General features: G+C 30.9%; 1 protein-coding gene across 2 annotated transcripts in view; it reads left to right on the top strand.

Moving 5' to 3' along the window:
• LOC132933811 (uncharacterized) overlaps positions 1–22,887 on the top strand; it is a 252,478-nt gene that overhangs the window by 171,232 nt on the left and 58,359 nt on the right. For both annotated transcript variants that reach the window (XM_061000088.1, XM_061000089.1), the window contains exon 11: positions 14,671–14,871. In XM_061000088.1, the coding sequence (XP_060856071.1) occupies positions 14,671–14,871 (201 nt within the window). The remainder of the gene's footprint in view (positions 1–14,670; positions 14,872–22,887) is intronic.

Below are 22,887 nucleotides of genomic sequence, written 5' to 3'. Positions count from 1 at the left end.
TGCCCAGTCTTGAGTATAAGTACTGTCAAAATAAAATATGTTTGGAAGGATTAATAACATATTTTTAACATATTATAAGGGAAACCAAAATAGAGAAATTAAAATATAACTATTATGTCTAATAAATATAAGTTTTGACTTGAAATTTTAAATTTGAATATGAAATTCATACATGTCACTATATAACGATGCACAGAATTTCGTTCGCGGGTATTACTATTGTTTTTTTTTTCACGGAGGGGTGGTGGGTCTTCGGCTATTTTCATTTTTTGATGCTCACTTGTATGTGAAAATAGGTAAAACGTTCTCAATCGTATTGTAACCAATATTATGATATTTTCGCTCTACTAATATTATATTTTTAATTTCATAAGTTGCAAAATAATTGGATCTTATTTTGTCTCAAGACCGAATACATTTTAAAATAGGTCCATAAATATAATAAATTATTGATGTATTTTTTTTTTATCATTGTCTATTTGAAACAATAAAAAGTACTATTAAAATAATAAGTATAATGTTTAAAACAAGATATAGTATAATAATCAAAATATTTTTACATAAATCAATTGCAATTATTACTATACTACTGTATTATGTTGTACTATTTAATAAAAAGTATAATATCTATTTGACACCTAAACCATTATGAATATAACAACAGTCTTGTAAAAGATACTTTTAAAATTGTATTTAAATACAGATACAAAAACATCCATTCAGAAAGTATTCAAAATACATTTTGAATACTTTTAAGAAAAAGTATTTAAGAACTAAATATAAATACTTGCCATGTATTTAAATACTTTTCAAATACTTTTTTTTATTTTACTTTTCCACTAATTAGTTTGCTAAATTAATTTTATAATTACTAATTTAAAATTGTCATGATACATTCACCTAGGTATCACTAGAACTTTTTGTACCACTTTCAATTGTATACTGAAAAATGAAAATAAATAATACTAATTGTTATATTATAGAAATTTTTTAATAATAGGTTCCTAATTAAACAGTTCTTAATGAAATATAAATGATGTGGATATATAGAGCTAGGGGACAGGAGTTCTCAACAATTATGAAAGAAAAATATTTTTATAATTTATAAATAAAATAGTATAATAATTTTCAAAAAAAATAAAGTGACGACCGACGAATAATTTGTTTGAATTTTCAAAAGTATTTGATTTTCAAATACAAATACGTCCAAGACAGTATTTAAAATACTATAGTAACAATAAATAAGAGACGCTTAATAATACGTTTAAAACGAATTATGTAAAAATATAACTTTCACTTGCAGTGGGGCGAACTGCGCGATACCCTGCCAAATGCGTCCTATACAACACATTAATGGGCGCAACTTAAGCTTACTGTACTTACTGAATTAATTTGTAAAGAGTAATATCTGTTTTATCTCGAGGTGAACAAATCCTAAATTCTGTGGAACTGACCTGATACACAAACACCTCCCAAAACCAACCAACTCCGATGAGCTATATATCGACGACGTATAAACGAAAAATGAAAATTTGGACGTGCTAGTTCGTAAAAAAAAAAACAATCTCATTAATTTGTTACATTTTCAGTATAGATTGCCATTTGAAAATGAAAAGTCCGAAGGTGGTTATAAATAATACAAGGGCGAACAACATTTAAATATAGCTTATGATAATCAAGGCTGGGCAAGTTTATGATATTTTTTAACTCAATCAAGTTAAGTTGATTATTATTTTTTTCGATTTAACTCAAAACTAAATTAATAGACAGTTTGGAATACATGAATTAAGTTTAAAATTAAGTTGACAAATACCATTAACTTAACTTAAATTAAATTAATACGTTAAGTTATCAATAAAAAAAAATTAATTTACGGGGTATTATTTAATAAAATAAGTGACAATAACTTGGATAGTAGTCATCATTATTTTGTATTTTACTATTCAAACAATCTATGATAATCATTATTGTACTGATAAAATATAATTAATAACTAATGAGTAACGAATAGGTATTATGACTTATGAATATAATTAGTGGCTTCATCGGCTATTGACGTCTTCATACGGGTGACTAATGTTACCCTTTTATTAATATTTATAAGTTGATACCTAATCAATACAGTATAGGTATTAGTTTTTATCTTTAAATATAATTACAAAGTTTTCTCTACATTTTTCTCATATTTTTCTGATAATATTTTCTATATCCCGCAAGCTTATAATGATTATTATCAACCGAAAAACCCGTACAAAATATTTTTCTGGACAATACGACATTTCAAAGTTATAACTTCATTGGAAAAAACATATGATTTAAGTTAATCGAATTACCAAACTAGTAAGTTAAGCTATTAAAGTCACCTATTTAACTCTTAGCTCAACTTATGACGTCTTATTAACTCGTTGTTGCCCAGCCTTAACTTATTTCATACTTCTAGAAAAGCGGGAGATCTAAAGTTTTGGAAAAAAAATCATCACTTTTCGATGCGACGAGTGGTGTCTTGCGTCAAATCAATCATCCATCACCCATAATATAATGTTCGTGTGCGTGGAGAGACGGAGTGGCTATATAGAAAACGCCGTAATAAAATATCGAGTTAACACGTCGTTCCACTTCCGGTGGAGTGCGGAAAAGCGTCGGTAGATCACCCGCGGCACGTAGTTGACTCGGATTCGATTCACGTATTATTTATAACGCGAGTATAATATGCGATGACGACGGCGATGTTGTTATTTTTTCGACGCCTCTTCGACGTTCGCGCCGAGTGCACACGTTTTCCGATTTTCCGACTGCTGCTCGGCGAAAACCCCCGGCCGTCGTTAACGGCGTTTTCCGGGGACGCGCCTGAATACCATTATTATAATAATAAAAATATCATCATAATATAATACGCGTGGAATAATAATATCGTCGTCGTAATCGTCGTCGTCGTCGTCGTCGTCGTCATTCAGTGGTGTATTTAGGAATTTTCTAGGGGGGAGAGGGGGATGAAATATAGAATAATGCAGTAGGGTGGGTCCTTAGCTATAGAGGTCGATTTTTTTTTTTTGAAATCTAATGACGAGTACCCCAAATTGTGTTCTATGTATTGAAAAAAATAATCATGATAAAGTTTGGACGTGATAAGTCTACCCCTTCCCGTGCCTCAAAGGGGTTGAAGTTTTACTAATTGGGGATGAATTTCTATTTTTTACACCCATAAATACGTACAGAATACACATTTTTAAAATCCCCTAAACTGTTACATATTGAGGTTAGTGTGGATCAAGGCGAAATAAGAATTAACATAAATCGTATAAGTACCTAATAACGCTTATTATATTATGTTCATATTAGCGCCGATCCCGTGTTTAATACGATAAACAAAAAAAAATACAGTCGTCATTAGGTAATAATAGTGTTATCTCTCGATAGCTGTACCCTATACTACTCGTATATTATCATTTATCACCAAACTGTTCCTATACCCACTAGTAACAAATTTTCAAAAAATAAACCCACGCCCAGTGTTCGGTTTAGATAAGTAGTTTTTTATCTAGATAAAGATAAATATAATGCAACTCTAATGTATCTAGATAAAAAAAAAAAAGATACAGTTATTTTTTAAATGTTTTTAAATTTAGGTATATTTCAGTTGGGCACTAAGAACATAATAATAATTATGATATAAATAAAAATAATTACATTATTTATAAACCATAAACTTGGTTTGAAAATCTGTATAAATATTTAAAATGCGTTTGTACAATTTCACGATTTTTACCGATAAAAAATGTATCTAGATGGATTCATTTAGATTAGTAAAAAAATTACCTGAGATGAACGTTTGGATACCTTATGTAACTATTCATCTAGATAAGATAAAAGATGAACGAATAATTATCTAGATATTCATCTAGATAAATTTATCTAGATAAGTCCCGAACAATGCCCACGCCCTATGGCAAATCCACGGTCTTCGTGGTAATTTTGTTTTATTTAACGAATTTTTATCGGGTTTATTATAACACTCACGAATGAAAAATGTACACCGCACCGCCATGATAATATTATAGGTACCTATATTATGTTTTTGTTGTCCGATAGTCGCATATATTAACATATCAAAGCGATACATTTACCCCCAAGTCTTGCATTTGAAAAAAAATTCCGTTTTATGTTATTTATACCAGGGGTGGGCGAGATGCTGAACTTCAATATTAGAGTTGTGTGAGTTGCAAACAGATCCATCATTATTATCTACAAAAGAGATTGACATAAGCTTTTGGAAAAAATTACCTACTCTAAAATATCCACTTTTACGAGAGTTCGCATTAAAAACGTTATCCATGTTTGGAACTACTTACATTTGCGAATGTACATTTTCAAACATGAAACATATTAAATCAAAACATAGAAATCGACTTACAGATGAAACATTAAGTCACCTGCTCCGTGTTTCTTCGTCCGAAGTCGATTTTGCCGCGTTGTCATTTAATTAAATTATTTTCAATAACGCTTTTTGTATTACCTATGTCCTATTTCATTATAAAACAAAATAAATGCTATTTAAAATGTATATTTTGAATGACTTTTTTTTTTTTGCTTTCTATGCTCTGGCCCGCTATATTTTAAATTTCTAAAAATTGGCCCTATAGTAACTTTGAGTTGCCCATCCCTTAAATTAAAACGGTACACGATTTTTGCGTTTATCGTTATTTAGAACTAAAACTTAAATAAACCAATAATAACTAACGGAATATAATTTAATCAATTCTTAGAGTTGAAAGAAACCGAAAGACTTTTAAATAAATAGATTTTAGAATATTATTTCGTTTTGCGTTATTTTTCGTTCGACTATAATATTATACTATAAACTACGTTTTGCGTTATGTTTTGTTTAATGATGTATAAAATATTTTGTCAGTCGTTTTGTTTTGCGGTATTCAATTATTATTGACTGTCGCTTATTACGTTATAATTACGAATGAGAAATACGGAAAACGAGTAAGCACGAAAAAAAAAAAAAAAAGGTCTAGGGGGATCTATCCCCCCGAATCTCCACCCCCCCCCCCCCCCCCCCCGTAAACACGCCGCCGTCGTCATCTTAATATCACTGTTATTGCATCGTAACTGCCACGCGCAAAATATGCCGTCGGTCCCGCCGCCGCCGCGGTCGTTCATTCGAAAAAAAAAAACGAACGCCACACAAACGAGTGAGTACACAACGCTGTAATAATATTATACACTGCGGCGGCGGCGGCGTTCAAAAGCGATCGTTTTTAAGAGGATTATCTTGGCGTCTTCCGGACGATAAAAACGGAAACGACGCACAATAATTGAACTACCTACATAATATATCTGCGTACGCCCCGCGGCGACGGACGCGGTCGAAATATTGTTATTATACTTTACTGAGCCCCTTCAGACGGCGTTTCCCGGACGGTGGCGCGTGTGCGTTGTGCGTTTTCATATCATTGTATGTTATTATATTTTAGATCCCGAGCGAAGCGATGAGTGTATTGATTTTACAATGATGTGTGTTTATTTTTTTTAATTTTTTTTTAATTTTTGTACAAAAATGAAAAATGTCTTTAAATTTTACAAGCGCATTGGTTAAGCGAAGCACTAGTCAGTAGGTAGTCCGGAGTAAAAAAATCAAATGATCCTGAACTCATGAGTTTGATTATATTGTAAAATAAACCTAAAAATCAAAAAGTTGCTCTTACGGTTTGACCTTCAATACATAATACACACTGTGATCACTGAGTGTACCTTTGTACCTTTTAGATACTTAAAAATTAGCTATAACTTATCTGGAATACCAATTTTTCGATTACAGAAAATTATCATATTTTTTTTATCGTGGTAAAATTTATTTTTGATTTCGTATTTGATTTAGTTTTTGGTATCTTTTTTGTATCGTTTTGCAGTTGTTTTAGATTCTGAGCGAAGCAATGAATGTATTGATTTTACAATGATGTGTGTTTTAGAATCTGAGGGAAGCAATGAATGTATTTTTTTTATTTTTTTATTTTTGTGTCTGTCATCACCTTTTAGGACAGTAAAAGTGCTTGGATTTTCTTCAACAGTAACTTTTCTGATAGGAAAGTGAATCTAGTTGGTGCTTTGGGAGGTCAAAAGTAAAAATTTCCCAGTAGTTTTCAAAAGCGACGTGAAAAACAAAAGAAAAATTAAGAAAAAACGGGAATTTTTACGCAAAATCTGTTTTCGAGAAAACAATTGATTTTACAATGATGTGTGTTTTTTTTTTTTATTTTTTTTTAATTTTTTATATTTTCGTACAAAAATGAAAAATGTCTTTAAATTTTAAAAGCGCATTGGTTAAGCGAAGCACTAGTCAGTAGGTAGTCCGGAGTAAAACAATCAAATGATCCTGAACTCATGAGTTTGATTATATTGTAAAATAAACATAAAAATCAAAAAGTTGCTCTTACGGTTTGACCTTTAATACATAATACACTCTGTGATCACTGAGTGTACCTTTGTACCTTTTAGATACTTAAAAATTAGCTATAACTTATCTGGAATACCAATTTTTCGATCACAGAAAATTATCATATTTTTTTTATCGTGGTAAAATTTATTTTTGTTTTCGTATTTGATTTAGTTTTTGGTATCTTTTTGGTATCGTTTTGCAGTTGTTTTAGATTCTGAGCGAAGCAATGAATGTATTTTTTTATTTTTTTATTTTTGTGTCTGTCATCAACTTTTAGGACAGTAAAAGTGCTTGGATTTTCTTCAACAGTAACTTTTCTGATAGGAAAGTGAATCTAGTTGCTACTTTGGGAGGTCAAAAGTAAAAATTTCCCAGTAGTTTTCAAAAGCGACGTGAAAAAAAAAAGAAAAATTAAGAAAAAACGGGAATTTTTACGCAAAATCTGTTTTCGAGAAAATCGATTTTGGTTTTTGGTGTAACTCTAAAACAAATGACCGTAGGGATATGACATTTTGACTGAATGTTTATATTAGCATTTTCTATACACCATACAATTTTGAAAATATTTTGACTTTTTTTGAGCGGTTTACGGACATTGTCAATTTCCATTTTTTTTAGGTTTTTTTTCTATTTATATCAATAAAATTTTCTCTGTTGAGTAAAAAAGCTTGAAAATTGAATATAAGGCTCCTGATATATCGTTCTAATAGCAGTAGAAAAATATTAAAAATACATAGGCACAATTTTTTTTTATAAGCATTTAAAGTTCAAATTTTGACAAAATACGGAAAAATCTCGAAAATTAACAAATTATTTTGAGTTGAGAATTCATAAAAATTTTTCTTTTTAAATCTAAGATTTTAAAATGTAATATATGATTACTCATAAGTTTGTCTACCTTTATCAAAAAAAAAAATGTCTACAAGAAACTTAAATTAAATTTTTATGAGCGTCTGAAATTTATATTTTTACAACATTTGATATTCACTTGATTTCTCATGTAACAATTTTCTTATTTTATTGTAATTAAAAAACGAACGACTTTTGATACTTGAAAATTTCACTGAATGTTTATATTAGCATTTCATATACACCATAAAATTTTGAAAATATTTTGACTCTTTTTGAGCGGTCTACGGACATTGTGAGTTTTCAATTTTTTTAATTTGTTTTTCTATAAATATCAATAAATTTTTATTTGTAGTGCAATAAAGCGTGAAAATTTAATGCAAGGCTCCTGATATATTGTTACAATAGTAGTTGAAAAGTATTAAAAATACATAGGCACAATTTTTTTTTATAAGCATTTAAAATTCAAATTTTGACAACATTTATCAAATTTATAATTTATTAATTATTTTGTAGTTAAACATGTATAAAATGTTTAACTTTTATGGCTAAGGATTGAAAATTTAAAACAAGGCTCCACGTAAATAGGTTGTATATAAATTACTTTGTTCACAATAGTATCATCAATTAATATACTTGGTAATATCATAGGCTGACTGACCGTTTTCGCTTAGAATCGTTTTTCTTACGCAATGATATTATATCATTGAATTCAAATTTAACACCGTCCATTGCAGTGACCAACTTGTAACCTACTGTACAGCAGAGCGACATCCACTTATCCACATTTTTATATTTGCGGCGCTATCGAAGTCTTGAAAAACGGCGGCCGAAATCGGCTCATTAGTCATCGGGCAGATCACTCTCCGCGGTGGGATATCAACGGCTTATCCCCGGAAAACCTCCGATCTGACGCAACAGCGTTGTACCACACGGTATTATCGTGGTACATTATTTACAGTAAAACGCACCGCTGCAGGGTTTATGTTATTATTATTATTAATAATATTTTTATTATAATATTATTATTCGTTGTGCGCTCGTCTCGCGATACTGTTCGATATTATTATTACCTATACGTATTATGACGTATTATGTGCGGGTATACCCTTGCCCGTAATGATATTATATTTCGACGGGCGATAACGATGACAATAATACTGTTATAATAGTCGTGATATAGCAACTACGGACGAAAATGTTATTTTATCGTGTGACGACATAATTATTAATGTTGTGCCGACACATTGAAACGGAATTATTTCGCGACAATAATATTATTGAATAAAATAACAATATGTATTCGTTCGACGAAATGCGAACGGGATCGTGACCGTGTTAATTCGACATATTTCGTCAAACGAGTCGAAAGGGGACAAGTCAATTTTTATTAGTTTTAACTATTTACATCAATTATTTTGTATAGGTAATTTTTCCCCGGGTGACTGCAGCAGGTGGCGCTGCTATTTAGTTTTATCATTCATATTATAACTAGGCGTTTTTCAATTTTTATATTATTGGGAAAACATTGACCACGGTATGAGGACGTGTAAGGACTGGCACGCAAGCTGACGTCACGATCCATTAAAAAAAAAAAGTTTCAGACCACCACAGCCATGATTGTCATAAAATATGTTTTATCCAGATAGAAAGAGCCGAGCACATAACCAACGGTATTGGCACCCCACGAGGAGTGCATCCAAGCATTTATTAAAATTATGGTTTTTGACATTTTCAAAATACACATTAAAGACCATCTTTTTAAATAATTCATTTTTTTTTCACCACTTTATTAGGGAGTGTCCCGTGATCATATGAACTTCTGTCTTTTAAATCAAAATCACCTTTTGAACCGTAAATTATTTAATGGATATTTTTTTTTGAAAATCTTGAGTTGTCTAAACTTTAAATTCGAGCTTAGTTGTTTTTTAGTTACTTAACATTGTGTACCAAGTATAATAGGTCCATGATAATGGTTTTAGAAGATAATTAGTTATAGTGATATCAAATTATTAGTGATAGATATTAATCAGTCAACATTAATAATTTTTAAAATTTTCCAAGGTTTAATAATACTAGAAACGATATTTCATTTACTTTTTATAATAATTGTAAGACAATATTTTTAAGGACTATTATCCTCAATATGAACATTTTAATAACTGAACAACTAATCGTTCAAATTTTTATTTTGATGCTAATCAATTTTCAAAACAATTATCCGCTGGATAATTCACATCAGAAAAGAGAGATTCTTATTCGATAAACAGAATTGTTTATCTCCTAAAGTAGTACTACAAAACTCAAGAATTTTAAAACACGACACGCAACAATACATTATATATACGATACTCCGAAGTATAATGATACAAATATCAAAAAATATGGGTAAGTGGGTACCACTCTGATGTACATTAAGTGTTGTGTAACTTATATAATATTGTAATATACCTATCTATTTGTTAAATTTGTACTCAACGATCTAATAACCCATATCACTATTTCTCAATATAATTTTTAAACATTGACTACCCAACACATTAACATACAATGTTATAATACATTTTTAAAATTTATCGTTGTGTCGGTAACGCGGCGCGTCGTATAGGCAATATGAATACTTTGGTTCACGTACAGTGTAATCATGAAGGGGCTGATACGTAACACATAATATTATTATAAAAAGAATGTGGGCAAGTGGATGCTGATCTGATGTACAGTAAGTGTTCGGATGGGTCACAGAGGGGGCTTGAAATCAAAATGAAAATTTTTTATTTAAATTTCACTTATTGATATTTGTTTTTTGGGATTTAAATTTAAAAAAATATATTGATCACATCATTCAATGATTTTTATACAGTTGGAAAATATCAAATTTAATTGTTTTGAACAATTTTTTCTTTTTTTTCGATTTAAAATAATTATTTTACAATTTTACGATTTTAATTTTGGTTTCTAACTACGAGAAACCTGTAGTCATTTGCGTGGCAGCGTAGCTAGCCTAATAAAACGAATTACTAGTTATTTATTAAAAGTTATTACTAACAGACTTATCGGCTATTATTGTTAAATAAATTGATTTGTATATCATCAAAATCATAAAACAATTTGTATTTATTGTTATAGATTATCGATTTGGATTTTTCCTATCGCTATTAAAATAATTTGTTTTAGGTACTATTAAAACAGTAGGTTAAATTAATTTATTGACAAAAACATCGCACTTGAGATGTAATTCTGTGAAAAAATATAATAATATATTATGTACTTTAAAAGTTTCAATAACCTTCGTACAATATTTTTAAATCGGGGGGAAGAGGTGGCCGAGTGGTCTAACGCGACGGATTCGGCACAGCCGGTCCGAGTTCGATCCTCGACCATTGGGCGGCATTTTTCTCCGTGTAAGTCATGGTGTCCCGGAGAACAAGTGCCGCCATCCCCCCACCCGGGCATGGCAGATACCTACGGGTGCCCAATCAAAAATTCTGACAAACAAAACACACACGTGTTCTTCCCCCTACCGACTTAATAACCTACAGTAAAACTAAAAATAGCTAATGGCCTCAAATGCCGGGCTCAAGATCAATTAAAAAAAAAAAATATTTTTAAATAACAAAATAATAACTAGAATTGTATTTCTTTTATATTTTAAACTGATTTATAACAACTTATGAGTAATCTCGTGCCTATAAATTGCTCAAAAAGAGTCAACATTAATTATCCATGTATAGAAAAAATAAAGTGATAAAAATATTTAGTGATAATGTCAGGTATCTACGGTTGTTCATTTTTAGTTATATGAAAATGTCAAAAATCGATAATCGTTATTTTACTCGTTTCAAATTCAATAGCTCATAAAAAATTAATGCTGGTAAACTTTTTTTTTTTGTTATAGGGGTAGAAAAACTTATAGAAAATAGTCAAATATATTTTTCAACGTAAGCTATGAAAAATATTTTTATGATTTTCTAACTGAAAAATAATTTACAACATTTCGTGATTTCGGTAAATTTTGCTAAAATTCTAACACTTCAGAAAATTTGAAAAAAAAAAACCGCTCATCATTGTGAAATCAATACATTCGTTTCTCTTCTTTCGAAATAGGTATACAAAACCACTGACGTCTGACAAACTTTTCACTTTTCAAGACGGTTCGTATCCCGTCGCCATAATGATGATGCGATATATTTGTGGATTTGAAGAGTCATTTACGTCTTCGCGTCGTATATCATATCACTATATAATAAGAGAATAATATGTAAGTCTTAGGTTCGTTATCGGCAGTTTTCGAGTGGGTCGTATACGAGTCACGCACGAAATTGGCTCTCGGAAAATGCGCTTGGAAAAAATAAAAAAAAAAACTGTTTCGTCGAGCATTAACATTGTGCAGTTGTGGCGTCGAGGGTAATGAAAAAGCTGATCTCTCCAGCTAAAAAAATCGCAAATCATCATCAAATTAACGTTACAAACTTCATAACCGTCTCTAACAGCGTTCCCGCTCTCATCGACTCACGGAGACTAAGTTAAATAAATTCAAAAATATCAAACTCTTAAAGGTCACGTCCCTGGGAAAATTCTTAATAAGAAACCCGAGCAAGTAATATTAGTCTCATACGCGTATCGATCCTAACAAACTAAAACACAGTTCCCGAATTGATGAAATAAAAAGAACCCGAAACGTTCCTTTTGTGCGTAGGTGGCTTACAGCGAAGCACACGTTTAAGGGATGGCAAGCCAAAACGCACTATTGCCAAAATACTGATTTTTAACTGAAAATAGAGATTTTCCGTATCTCAACATGGCCGATAAAAACAAATAATTTTGCTAGATAAGGTTTTTTTTTTAAATCATTTAATCACATATATTATTTATATTTAAAACTATTCAAATATGTCTTCGATATCCTAGGTTTATATTTTTGATTAAATTTCAGACCTCATAAAATGTTTAAGACCTACGTTTCGCATTAGCTATTTTCCTTATTTACGTCTACAACAGGAGTAATGGTACGTTCTGGCACAACAAAAAATATGTACGTTCGCAATAATTTATGTACATAACGTTTTGGCATGGTTAATCATTGGCGCCAATTTTTTTAAACATGGGATTTAGTTTACGTTTTGGCGTAAAACGTTGGGAAATTTACGATTTGGATAACCAGTCATTTCGGGTAGCTTATTCGACCAAGAAATAGTTCGTTTTGGGCTATTCTGGCGACGCCAATCGGTTTATCGACGTTTTTCCCCATATAAATCCGATATTTAATTTGATAGAAAAATATAGTCCGCGTAAGCAAAAATATGTTGCTGACCCATTTGATACGTGAAATATTATCAGTGGCGACTATCTTCAGTAATAGTGTGCGTTGCCGAGGATGTTTCTGAGGACTTACCTACCCATAAAGGATGGTCATTTTTAGTTGAAAATACAGAAAACGGGAATAAAAATCACCTCCATTATTGTCCAATAGACACAACAAAATGCACCGTAAAATATATTCCCACGAGAGGGTCACATACATTTCCAATTTAATTTTTTTTATCAATTTCAAATCACGTTTACTAAAAGATATTATAATATTATACGTCTTTATTTGAACATTTTGAAAAAAAATCAGTCCAACACGTCTTTGTTCTAGGATAAATGTTCAAACTTCAGCCATTTCGATGTCGGTTTTTCGTGACGAGTTTCATTAATTTTAGTCCGGTACTCTGGGTGTCAAAAGAAAAACTGTTCAGTACCTAGTTTTAAAAATAATTGTGAAAAAACAATAAAAACTAAAATTTCCACGCAAAAACAAGTTTTTGACAAAAATCGATTTTTTGTTTGGCTCAACTCAAAAACAACTATCAAACGGCAATAACACGACGTTTTCACCGAATGCTATATTACTAGGCGTGAAATAATTTTAAAAATACATCGGTTCGTTTTGCGCTAGCATACATGCTATATATTCCTACTATATTTTTGTGCTGTATGGGCATTATAATTTTTCGAATTTTCCATTTTTTTTTTTTCGATTTATGTTCTGTAGGGTCAATTACTGATTTGTCATAGGTACAACGATAGTGCAACATTTTTCATAAACAATATTATTGGTCACCCGACTACCTACCAAACGCTATATTATTAGGTCTTCCTGAAGCAATACGCGGATTATCGGAAAGCCACCGCTGAACATTATGTCCGTTCATTATTGTGTAGTTGTTTCACACACATTTAGTGTGAAATTGTATTCCTATAGACATAATGCACCCAACTCGGCAAGAGTTCGATACTTCTGCGATTAAGTATTTACTGTACAATACAATGATATTATGCTATCATCGATATTATTTTATTTATTTTGATTTTTTTTCGGACAACAATTTGTATTCAACAATATATTTTTTAAATCCACGGGGCTCATGTAATATTATGTCGGGATGAAATTAACTCAACTCGACTGCGTGTATACGGTTATTAATAACTGATTAGTAAATTCATACCACGGAACGAATTTTAATACTTTAAGTTAGAAGTCACATTAAAAACAAAAACTGCGATTCGTTATGCGACCTAGTTAAAACAACTTAATTTTATTTGAAATTCGTTATAATGTAATGCCCGGCCTCGTATACGAGACCGTATAATATTATATTTCATTTTATGACTCGAGGCACACACACACAAACATAATATTTGAAGCGTCTGTTATATTGTAATATAGATACCATATTTTAAACAATAATATGAGATAAATCATCTAGGTCATTTTGTGACGTTTGTATACGCAATTTGTTAATTGTTTGTGGAGGAGGTTTTAAATTTCCCGACACGTCGTATTGAGTGTCGATAACTAATTATCTGTTACTCTAATAACTGCCTAGATAATATTATTTTTTACTGCGACGCAGTAAACGCGTTGGACCAGGCACTGGAACCGAACCTAGAAGAACAGGTTCTGGAACCGGAACCTTTAAAATATTAAGAATCGGCACCGGGACCGAAACCGTTCATAAATAAAGAACCGAAATTTTTAAACTAAGTAGGTTCTTTTAGGTTCAAAAATAAAATAATTGTATTTATCATAATTTAATGGTATTTATCACTGATTTGTGTATAAACTATGTAGGTAACTATGATCATATGAGTTTTCTAATATTCTTCATACTATATTAATATTAAAGCCGCATTCCGAATAGGTATTTAAAATCATTATACTTTTCGGTACCTAAATTATCTGGAACCAGTACCAAAATTATTTGGAACCGATAAATTCAAAAGGTTCCAGTCCCTGCGTTGGACTCCCGGACGACCGGAAGCCCCCGCCCAAACGGCAATAGGTACTGTTGTAGTTGCCCTATATTATATCCGTATTGTTTCGCCGTGTTTTCCAGGCGATCGCGGCCGGAGCAGGAAGAAGAAACGCGACTTTTTCGGCGCCATGAGGACCCGGTTCAACAGGTCCAAATTCAGGTCCAAGTCGATCGACGCCAACCAACACGACAAGTACAACAACGATTTGTACGGTCTGTCGCCGGGACAGGCGCGATCGATATCGGCCGACGGCACCAGAAACTCGTCCGAGCCGTCCATTGGTGAGTGAAATCCATAATTATATATTTCAACAGCGACGCGAAAGTGAAAACGAAAATGCCGAAAAAGTTAAGTATTATATACATTTACGTTTCTTCGACCTATACCGCTGCTCGTAGGCAGGTATATACCTAATCTGCCGGATGACCCGTTTAGCGCGCAAGACATTCGGTGTTTCGAAAACTATAATTGACGTTTTCGAAAATATTTCATTTTTTTTTCCATAGTTTAATGTCGTTTAAAATTGCAAAACGTTGGTTCACCGCTCCACCCATAAAAACATTAAATACTCGTCCAAAATTGTATGTCTCCAGATCGAAATACTCCAAGTAATAAGCAACATCAAAACATGAATTTAGAAATGTTCTATATCATTGAAAAGAATAAAAACTTAACAAATTATAATGATACAAATTAGAAAAAAAATTAATATTATTTTCAAAAATGTTTGTTTGCCACGACTCAGAATTATTTGAAAGAAATATTTTCAAAAACGATAGTTTTTTCTAAAAATAAAGGGTATATTTCGTTAAGCTAATGACAACGTAAAAATATTTAAAATTTTTAATACAGGTGATTTTTTTTTTTTTATATTATCGCCAAACATTACCTAAATGTTTTTGGTATAACATATTATATGTGTATTAGAAAGGTTTTGTATTTTCAAACCTAACGCTATGCCATCGCAATTCGCAGCACAGTAAGTATTTTCAATATCAAATTATAATTTTAAGTTTTTTTTTTTTGTCGATATAGCGACTTTGAGATTTACCTTTTTAAAACTACAACAAATCGTTTTTTTATATTTTTCTGAATCGGAACAAGATTTCACTTCTTGTAATAACTTTTTCTTTCTTCATATATTTTACACCCTCGGCCACACGGACCACTGGGCTAACGGGGAGAAAATTATATATTAAATAAATTGTACACTAAATCTCTAAGTTACGCTAAATTTTGGTTTGAACATTGGCGGCTGTGATGAATTGGACGATGTTGGCTATGGATTTAGGGCGATTGCTTAGTATTTCGGACAGTGATTCGGACAGGTTTTGACTTGTTCGGGTAATGTGGTATGTTCGGCATTCAGTGAGAATGTGGCTGACGGTGACTTGGACACCACATAATGTGCACACTGGGGGGGGGGGGGGTTTGTAATGATTTATTATTGTATATCCAATAAATAGTTTTTTTTTCTTTCAACATCATAATAACTATTAAGACCTAGTGGTCCACGACATTTTCCGCATACCTCCGCGGCACTCATAATACATCTTGCATAATATTATTTTGCTGTTGTATCGGCATTCGACATTTTTACAACCGTATTCTAATATTCTGGTTACAAACTTTGGTTTTCTTTTTCGTTAGTTATTTGGAAACAATACGAGTATATTTACAACCGTTTTTATCTTGTTATTATTTCCGATGGGTAACTGATTGAACGACTTGAAGACAACAACGACGTGAAATCGCGCCAAGACGGAGGGAGGCCCCGTACCAGTTTGGCGACGATCGGGAGGTTGCGAACTCCGAAATGTACGTTGTCATTATTAAAAAAAAAAAGAAAACTTCCCGTTGTATGATGCGAAAAAAAAACTTTTTAAATCGTTTCTTAAAAATTAAGCGTGGCGATAAATACTTTGAAACGTATGCTAAAAATCTTTGTTTTCGTTCGAAACATCAAACACTCAACTGTGAACTCAAAGCGTAGCCAGTTGAAGCGATCACTCCGTGTACACTGGGTGGGCACTCGGGTATGGTGGAGGGGAGGGGAGAGAGATTCGTTTAAATTAATAATGAAACGCCAGAGGATAGGTCAATATTATTATAATCATATTATATATACATATACTTAGGTGCTCGTCCACACTTGTTTATATATATATATTATTGCGATACGATACGCATAATATAATAAATTATTAATATCCGTAACGTCGATACGGCGCCACTAAAATTTAAATAATATGCGGAATCGGTATAATGACAGGTGGTAGTAGGTAATACTGTAATTTTTGGAATACGACGTACGCCTAGGTATAATAATTATGGTATACGCCTGGTTCACCGACGCAGGGTTTTTTATATAAAAAAAAAAACCACTTTTTATTGGTTTTAAAAAATTCCCAATTCACCGATAACGATGACAATATACGGACGCATGATTTTGGTCGTAGCGTTTATTTATACCAACTTCTTATGATTATACCATCGTAATATTATTTTTTCTTATCTCATCTCATCGCGAGGCAAGTACCTATAACGTGATACATAATTGACATCGATCGATTTATTATTATATTATGTTTATTTAGGTACAGAATATACATGAAGAGCTGACCACTGAAATAACTTTTGTTCTAATAAATATTGTTCGGTTCTTTTTTTTCTTCATACTTATTGACTCTTGCGCTATACGTACGATATGACTTTTTTATTTTTGTTTTTAATACTGAAAACATTTAAGCCCGATTTTCATTTTTTTTTTGGAAATTTTAAGATACCAAAATTGTAAATGTGATTTAAATAACTTTTATCTTGTCCAAGCGGTTTATTTTTATGATTTTGTAAAGTATCAATTTTGTCCCGAAGACTCGTTCATCTTAAAAGTAATATCTTTTGAAAAAAAAACTATAATGGTTTTTATTAGTGACTATGTACAATTTCTCTTAAAAAATTTGGAAAAATGTTATACTTTTTAAAATAAAATTTTTTTATAACTTAATCAACCTTAACTTAACAAAAATAACGTCATTTTCAAAAATATCAAAAAACAATTGACATAGCATAGTCTTATAATTACAATTTTTCTAATCACCAATTTGGTTAATTTGAACTTTCTATAAAAATGTATACAAGATTTAAAATTGCATTTGTCGGGTCATTCTGACCACATAATCGTATTCTTATCAAATTACATCACATTATATTTAGTTGCTATTAAATCAGATTTTTTTTTTTGCATGTCGTTGGAATCGCTTTATAACCACCATGATTAGTATTAAGTGAGTGTTGTGCTCACCGCATTGTTTTTTCATTATTAATTATTATACGATTGATATAGAGTGGCTTGGCATGGCGCGTTGGCTGCTACCAGTCGCGGAATGCGACTGGGAGTAAGTAACGGCCACAGCTACTAGCTCCCGGATGGGTGACCACCCGGGTTCATAGTAGTTAAAAAAAAACCTTGCCACACATACACGTGTTTGCTACCTACCGTAACAACCGTTAAGACAATCGTAAAATCAACCTACCGTACCAACCTTACCCCTACCACAGCTCATAACCCCTACAACAGCTAATGGCCATAGTCGCCGGGCTTAAGTTCAATAAAAAAAAAAAAAAAAAATCGATATAGAACAACGAAGCCGACACCAAATTACTTAATTCAACTATTTCAACTATTCATAAAAACGTTCTTTATCATTTTCGATATTGTAATTATTTCAAACAATAAAAAATTTAACAATAAAAATTAAAACCTACACTACAAATATTATTTTCTTTAAAAATAACATACAGTATACCAGTATACTACCAGTATATCTATATTATAATCGGAGATGCGATTTTATAGTATTTGCATAATTTGTTGTTTTCATTTCATATTTTTAGCGCATGTTTAGCGGTATTTAATGTAATATTATAGCCCATATTTATGCGATTTTAAGTCCTATAAAACTCCAACCCTCATTATAATATTATAATATTATTCATCGAGGCCCAATAAGTGGTCTTTACTATTATCGGGTGAGCACAACGCCCGCTTTAAAGATGCCGATGACATTGCATGCATATATAGGTCGTCAAGAATTATTTATAAAATCGTTATATTTACAAAACTATACGTAGAAACATTTCAAACGAGAGTGGGTATAAAATAATAGTATCATCAGATTAATCGAAAACAATATTTAATCAAGTGGTTATCAAATTAGTAACGAGGCGAGCACAGCGCTTACTATACGAAACGATCGGATAAAAAAAACTGTATTATAATTTTATCGAGACGACGTGAATACTGATTGTGAATCGGGTGTCGGTGATCCCATGGAAAACACCTTCATGAAATGTTTCTAGCACTTTTTAACGTAAAATGAAAATTCGGACGTTGACCCGATCTGGAAAAAGTTATCATCTTGAAGATAAAAAAAAAAATAAAAGATTTGGACATATCAATGTGGCGTGAGAGTTTTTCCCGTGAAGTCATTTTTGTTGATATAATACACTGGATCAAATCCCCCGAGGGCAGTAGATTAGTGGAAAAGTATTATAATTAAGGCAGCAACTAAAATGTAAAATATTATTTTCGAATTTGATAAAATTGCGGTAAATTTGAAAAACCGCCACTGACACCCTATTGTTAACACGACGTTGGTTGATATTTATTTATATCAGAATTTACTGTTTCACTGCGTCGTTTTAAAACTAAATAAAACTATTTCCCCAAACCGGGTTTTGAATTTTGAGCGTAAAAAAATCCTCAATGTTCCATTCTATATATTTTAATTGTTAGTGTTGCAAAAATAATTATTTTCAAGTAGGTACTCAAAATATTATTAACTTCTGGTTTGGAAACAAAAGGTTCTACCGATAGAACATTATTTACACAGTTCATTGTTTTAAAAACGAGACGTTCTATCGATATGACAAATTAATTAGTTGCACTTAAAATTAATTTCAGTGATAGCTAACCAAAAAACTAATATTTTTAGGTAAGTACATAAAATGTAGAATATAGTACACATGTATAGATGGAAATATATTTACTGATATTACAACCATTAATAAATTGTCATTATCGACTATTTTGGTATGTTACCATATTGGCCACCGTACTATCGGATATTGTATTGACTTATTTCCGATAACACTTTTTATTTTATCTATAAAATATTAAAAAAACAAAATATATCCAACGTAGTGTTTAGTTATAACTAGGGCCGTGAATTTAATACATTTGCGTCTTTTTTTCTAATGTTTACATTCGAAATCGTCGACAGAAATTTGATTCATGAAATATAGAATTTAATGGTACAATTTTTATTTTGCATTTTTTGGGAATTTATTGCTTTACGGTCAGTATTTTTGGTGTATTTTATTAATTGTTGTACTTTTTTTTTACACATATTATTTGCTTTTTTCTTATTGAAAGTTACACTTGATTGTAACGCATCATTCAATTTCCATTAGCTTTCCTATAATCTTTATCAGAAAAAATTTCTCCAAAATTCGATCAACTAATTTAAAATGGCAAAAATAATATTTTTGAAAGCTCATTTTTAGAGTAAAATTTTTTAAAGAGCTAACACCTATAATAATTACAATTTATTATACATGATTTGTATAAAACGTACATTTTGAAAAACATAAAGTCATTATAAGTAATTTTAGGTATTTGTGATGTTTATAAGTAATTTAAAATTTTTTTTTGTGTGCATTTTTTAAAGATTTCTAGATCATCAAGACCCGGTCACTAGTTATGACTCTTACGAGTCATATAGAATCTTTTTTTTTCTGCTAACTTATTGATCATGTGATGGAATAAATTGATTTCAAGACAAAAATAATTCTTAAACAAACGGCCAAAAAAATCGTCCCCTCGACCGAGAAATTATTGTCATTGCTTAATTTTGTTTTAAAACCACAGTAGTTATTTATTAGAGTGGACGGCACCGATGAACAATTTCCATTCGGTAGGAAAAATTGGTTTTCACAGCACTGGTTCGATATATTATTATTATGAATGATATATAATGTTTGGTTGGTATGATAACGTCACACTGCAGCAGGTTTATTGTATTTTTCGTTTCATCCAAACACATTTCGCGCAGACACAATAATACACTCCTTTCATTTATCATTTCACGGGGACTTTATATAGGACGTGTATAATAATAATAATAATAATACTAAAGTCGGAATTTGAAGAGGAAAAAACGTGACATAGGTGCCTACAACTTTCAATGACGTTGAATAAATGGAGGACTCGTACACTCGAGTAAAATCCTTTTTAAAATTCGAATGCTCTGCAAGAAAAATAGTACCTGGGACATGACGTAGGCACTTTAATACTTTGGGACGACTGCAGCAGTGTTCATAAAATATTTGAAACACTACGCAACGGGTTTATTATTATTATTATTATGGTATGTTTTATTGTATTCGTTTATACGGTTTTTAATACAACCCTACACATTCGACCTAAAGGTAGTCTACACAAATGAGTAAAGAAAAAAATACGTCATGCACGCTAGAACGTCCGAAAAAATGTCTCCAAAGTCTAAAAAGTCTTCGGTGAAAATGTACAAAGTTAAAAATCTTTTGATTTAACGTTAGTTTTAAAAATAAAAGGGGAACTTCAATTAGCTTATTCGCTTTACTAATTAATTAGCTAAATTAGGTCAAAGAGATTGGACAACAACGAGCGCAACAAAAATGTATATGCAAGACAAATGTATATAGTACGTGTAAAGTATAAAAATAATGATAATAATGACATTTTTCAAAATTAGATATTCAAACAAAGAACGAAACAATCTTAGCAATCTTCTTTTGTTGCAAATTAAAATTTTTTTCATTCATCGGTACTCGGAACTTTTAGAGTGTATTATTATATTTTGTACACACAACGACGTCTCCAAGTCTTCGTGTCGTTGGAAATAATTAATTTATCCTACTGTTTTACTTATAATTGTAAAATAAATTACTTTAATAGCAACTATATTATCATACAATATACTTGGTAAGCTATGCCGACAGACAGCCTTCGGTCAGAATCGTTGTTTTTCATGCGGTTATCCACACGGCACCTAATGTACAGCGGAGTGGTATCCACTAACCCATCTTTTTTATAATATTATTATCATATTATATTAGTGTATTACTCGACAGCCCACTTAATAACGAATCCAGCCGTGGAACGAAGTATCACTATTGCCTATACGACACGCCGTGTTACCGCACTAGGTATCGGACATATTGATAATGATATTAATATTGATAATAAATTATTGGAGATGGAGCGATATCACGTTTAAGTTTTAACCAGGGCTTGCATTTAAAAAAAAAATTCCGTTTTATGTTATTTACAGTTAAGACGTTACACAATTTTTGCGTTTATCGTTATTTAGAATTTAAACGTTATACAAGTTTTGCATTTATCGTTATTTAAAATAGTGTTAATACCTATTAAATTTAAAAATAATAACTAGCACGGTGGGTAGGTAATGGAATATAATAAAATCAATTCTTAGATTGCTTACATGGAAATCATAAAATAAATGTTCCTACGAAACCAATAGACCTTTTAAATAAATAGAATTTAAAATATTTTGTTTTGCGTAATTTTTTTATTTTTTCTGTAAATTATTTTTTGCATTATATTTTGTTTAATGATATTCTACAAATTACATCTTGCGTTACGTTTTGTTCAATGATATATAATATATTTTGTTAATCGTTATAATATGTTTTGTTTTGCGTATTTAATTATTTTTGACCATCGATTTCCGTTATAATTACGTTTACAAACTTCAATCGTTTTTTGTCAAATATAACGTTATATAATCATAACGTTATTATAAGTTTGCATGCTCTGGTGTTAACCAATAACCGATATGTTCTTCAAATTTAAAATCGATAACCGCTATATTCTAAACTTTGAATTTCTATCCAAAAACATGAACCGATATTATAAAAACCGATAACCGATAATCGTCAACATTCAACCGATAACACTTACTGATAACCATTCATGTTCATAATTAAACATTGAATGAATAGTAGTAAATAGTAAATATTAAACATAGTAAGTACTAAGTAGTAATACTAGTAATAGTTATATTATTATTATTTATTAATTATACATCCTATAATTACTTAATTAAATAAATATTAAATGATTATTAATTATTCAATTATATTAAACAATTAATAGTTAATACAGTTGTACATAAATATTAAATAATAAAGTTAAAATGAACACTTATTATTTCTTGTTAGATGTTTATAAA

The sequence above is a fragment of the Metopolophium dirhodum genome, chromosome 1 (assembly GCF_019925205.1).
Source record: "Metopolophium dirhodum isolate CAU chromosome 1, ASM1992520v1, whole genome shotgun sequence".
In the NCBI taxonomy this organism is placed as follows: Eukaryota; Metazoa; Arthropoda; class Insecta; order Hemiptera; family Aphididae; genus Metopolophium; species Metopolophium dirhodum.
This window is presented reverse-complemented; position numbering and strand designations above follow the sequence as displayed.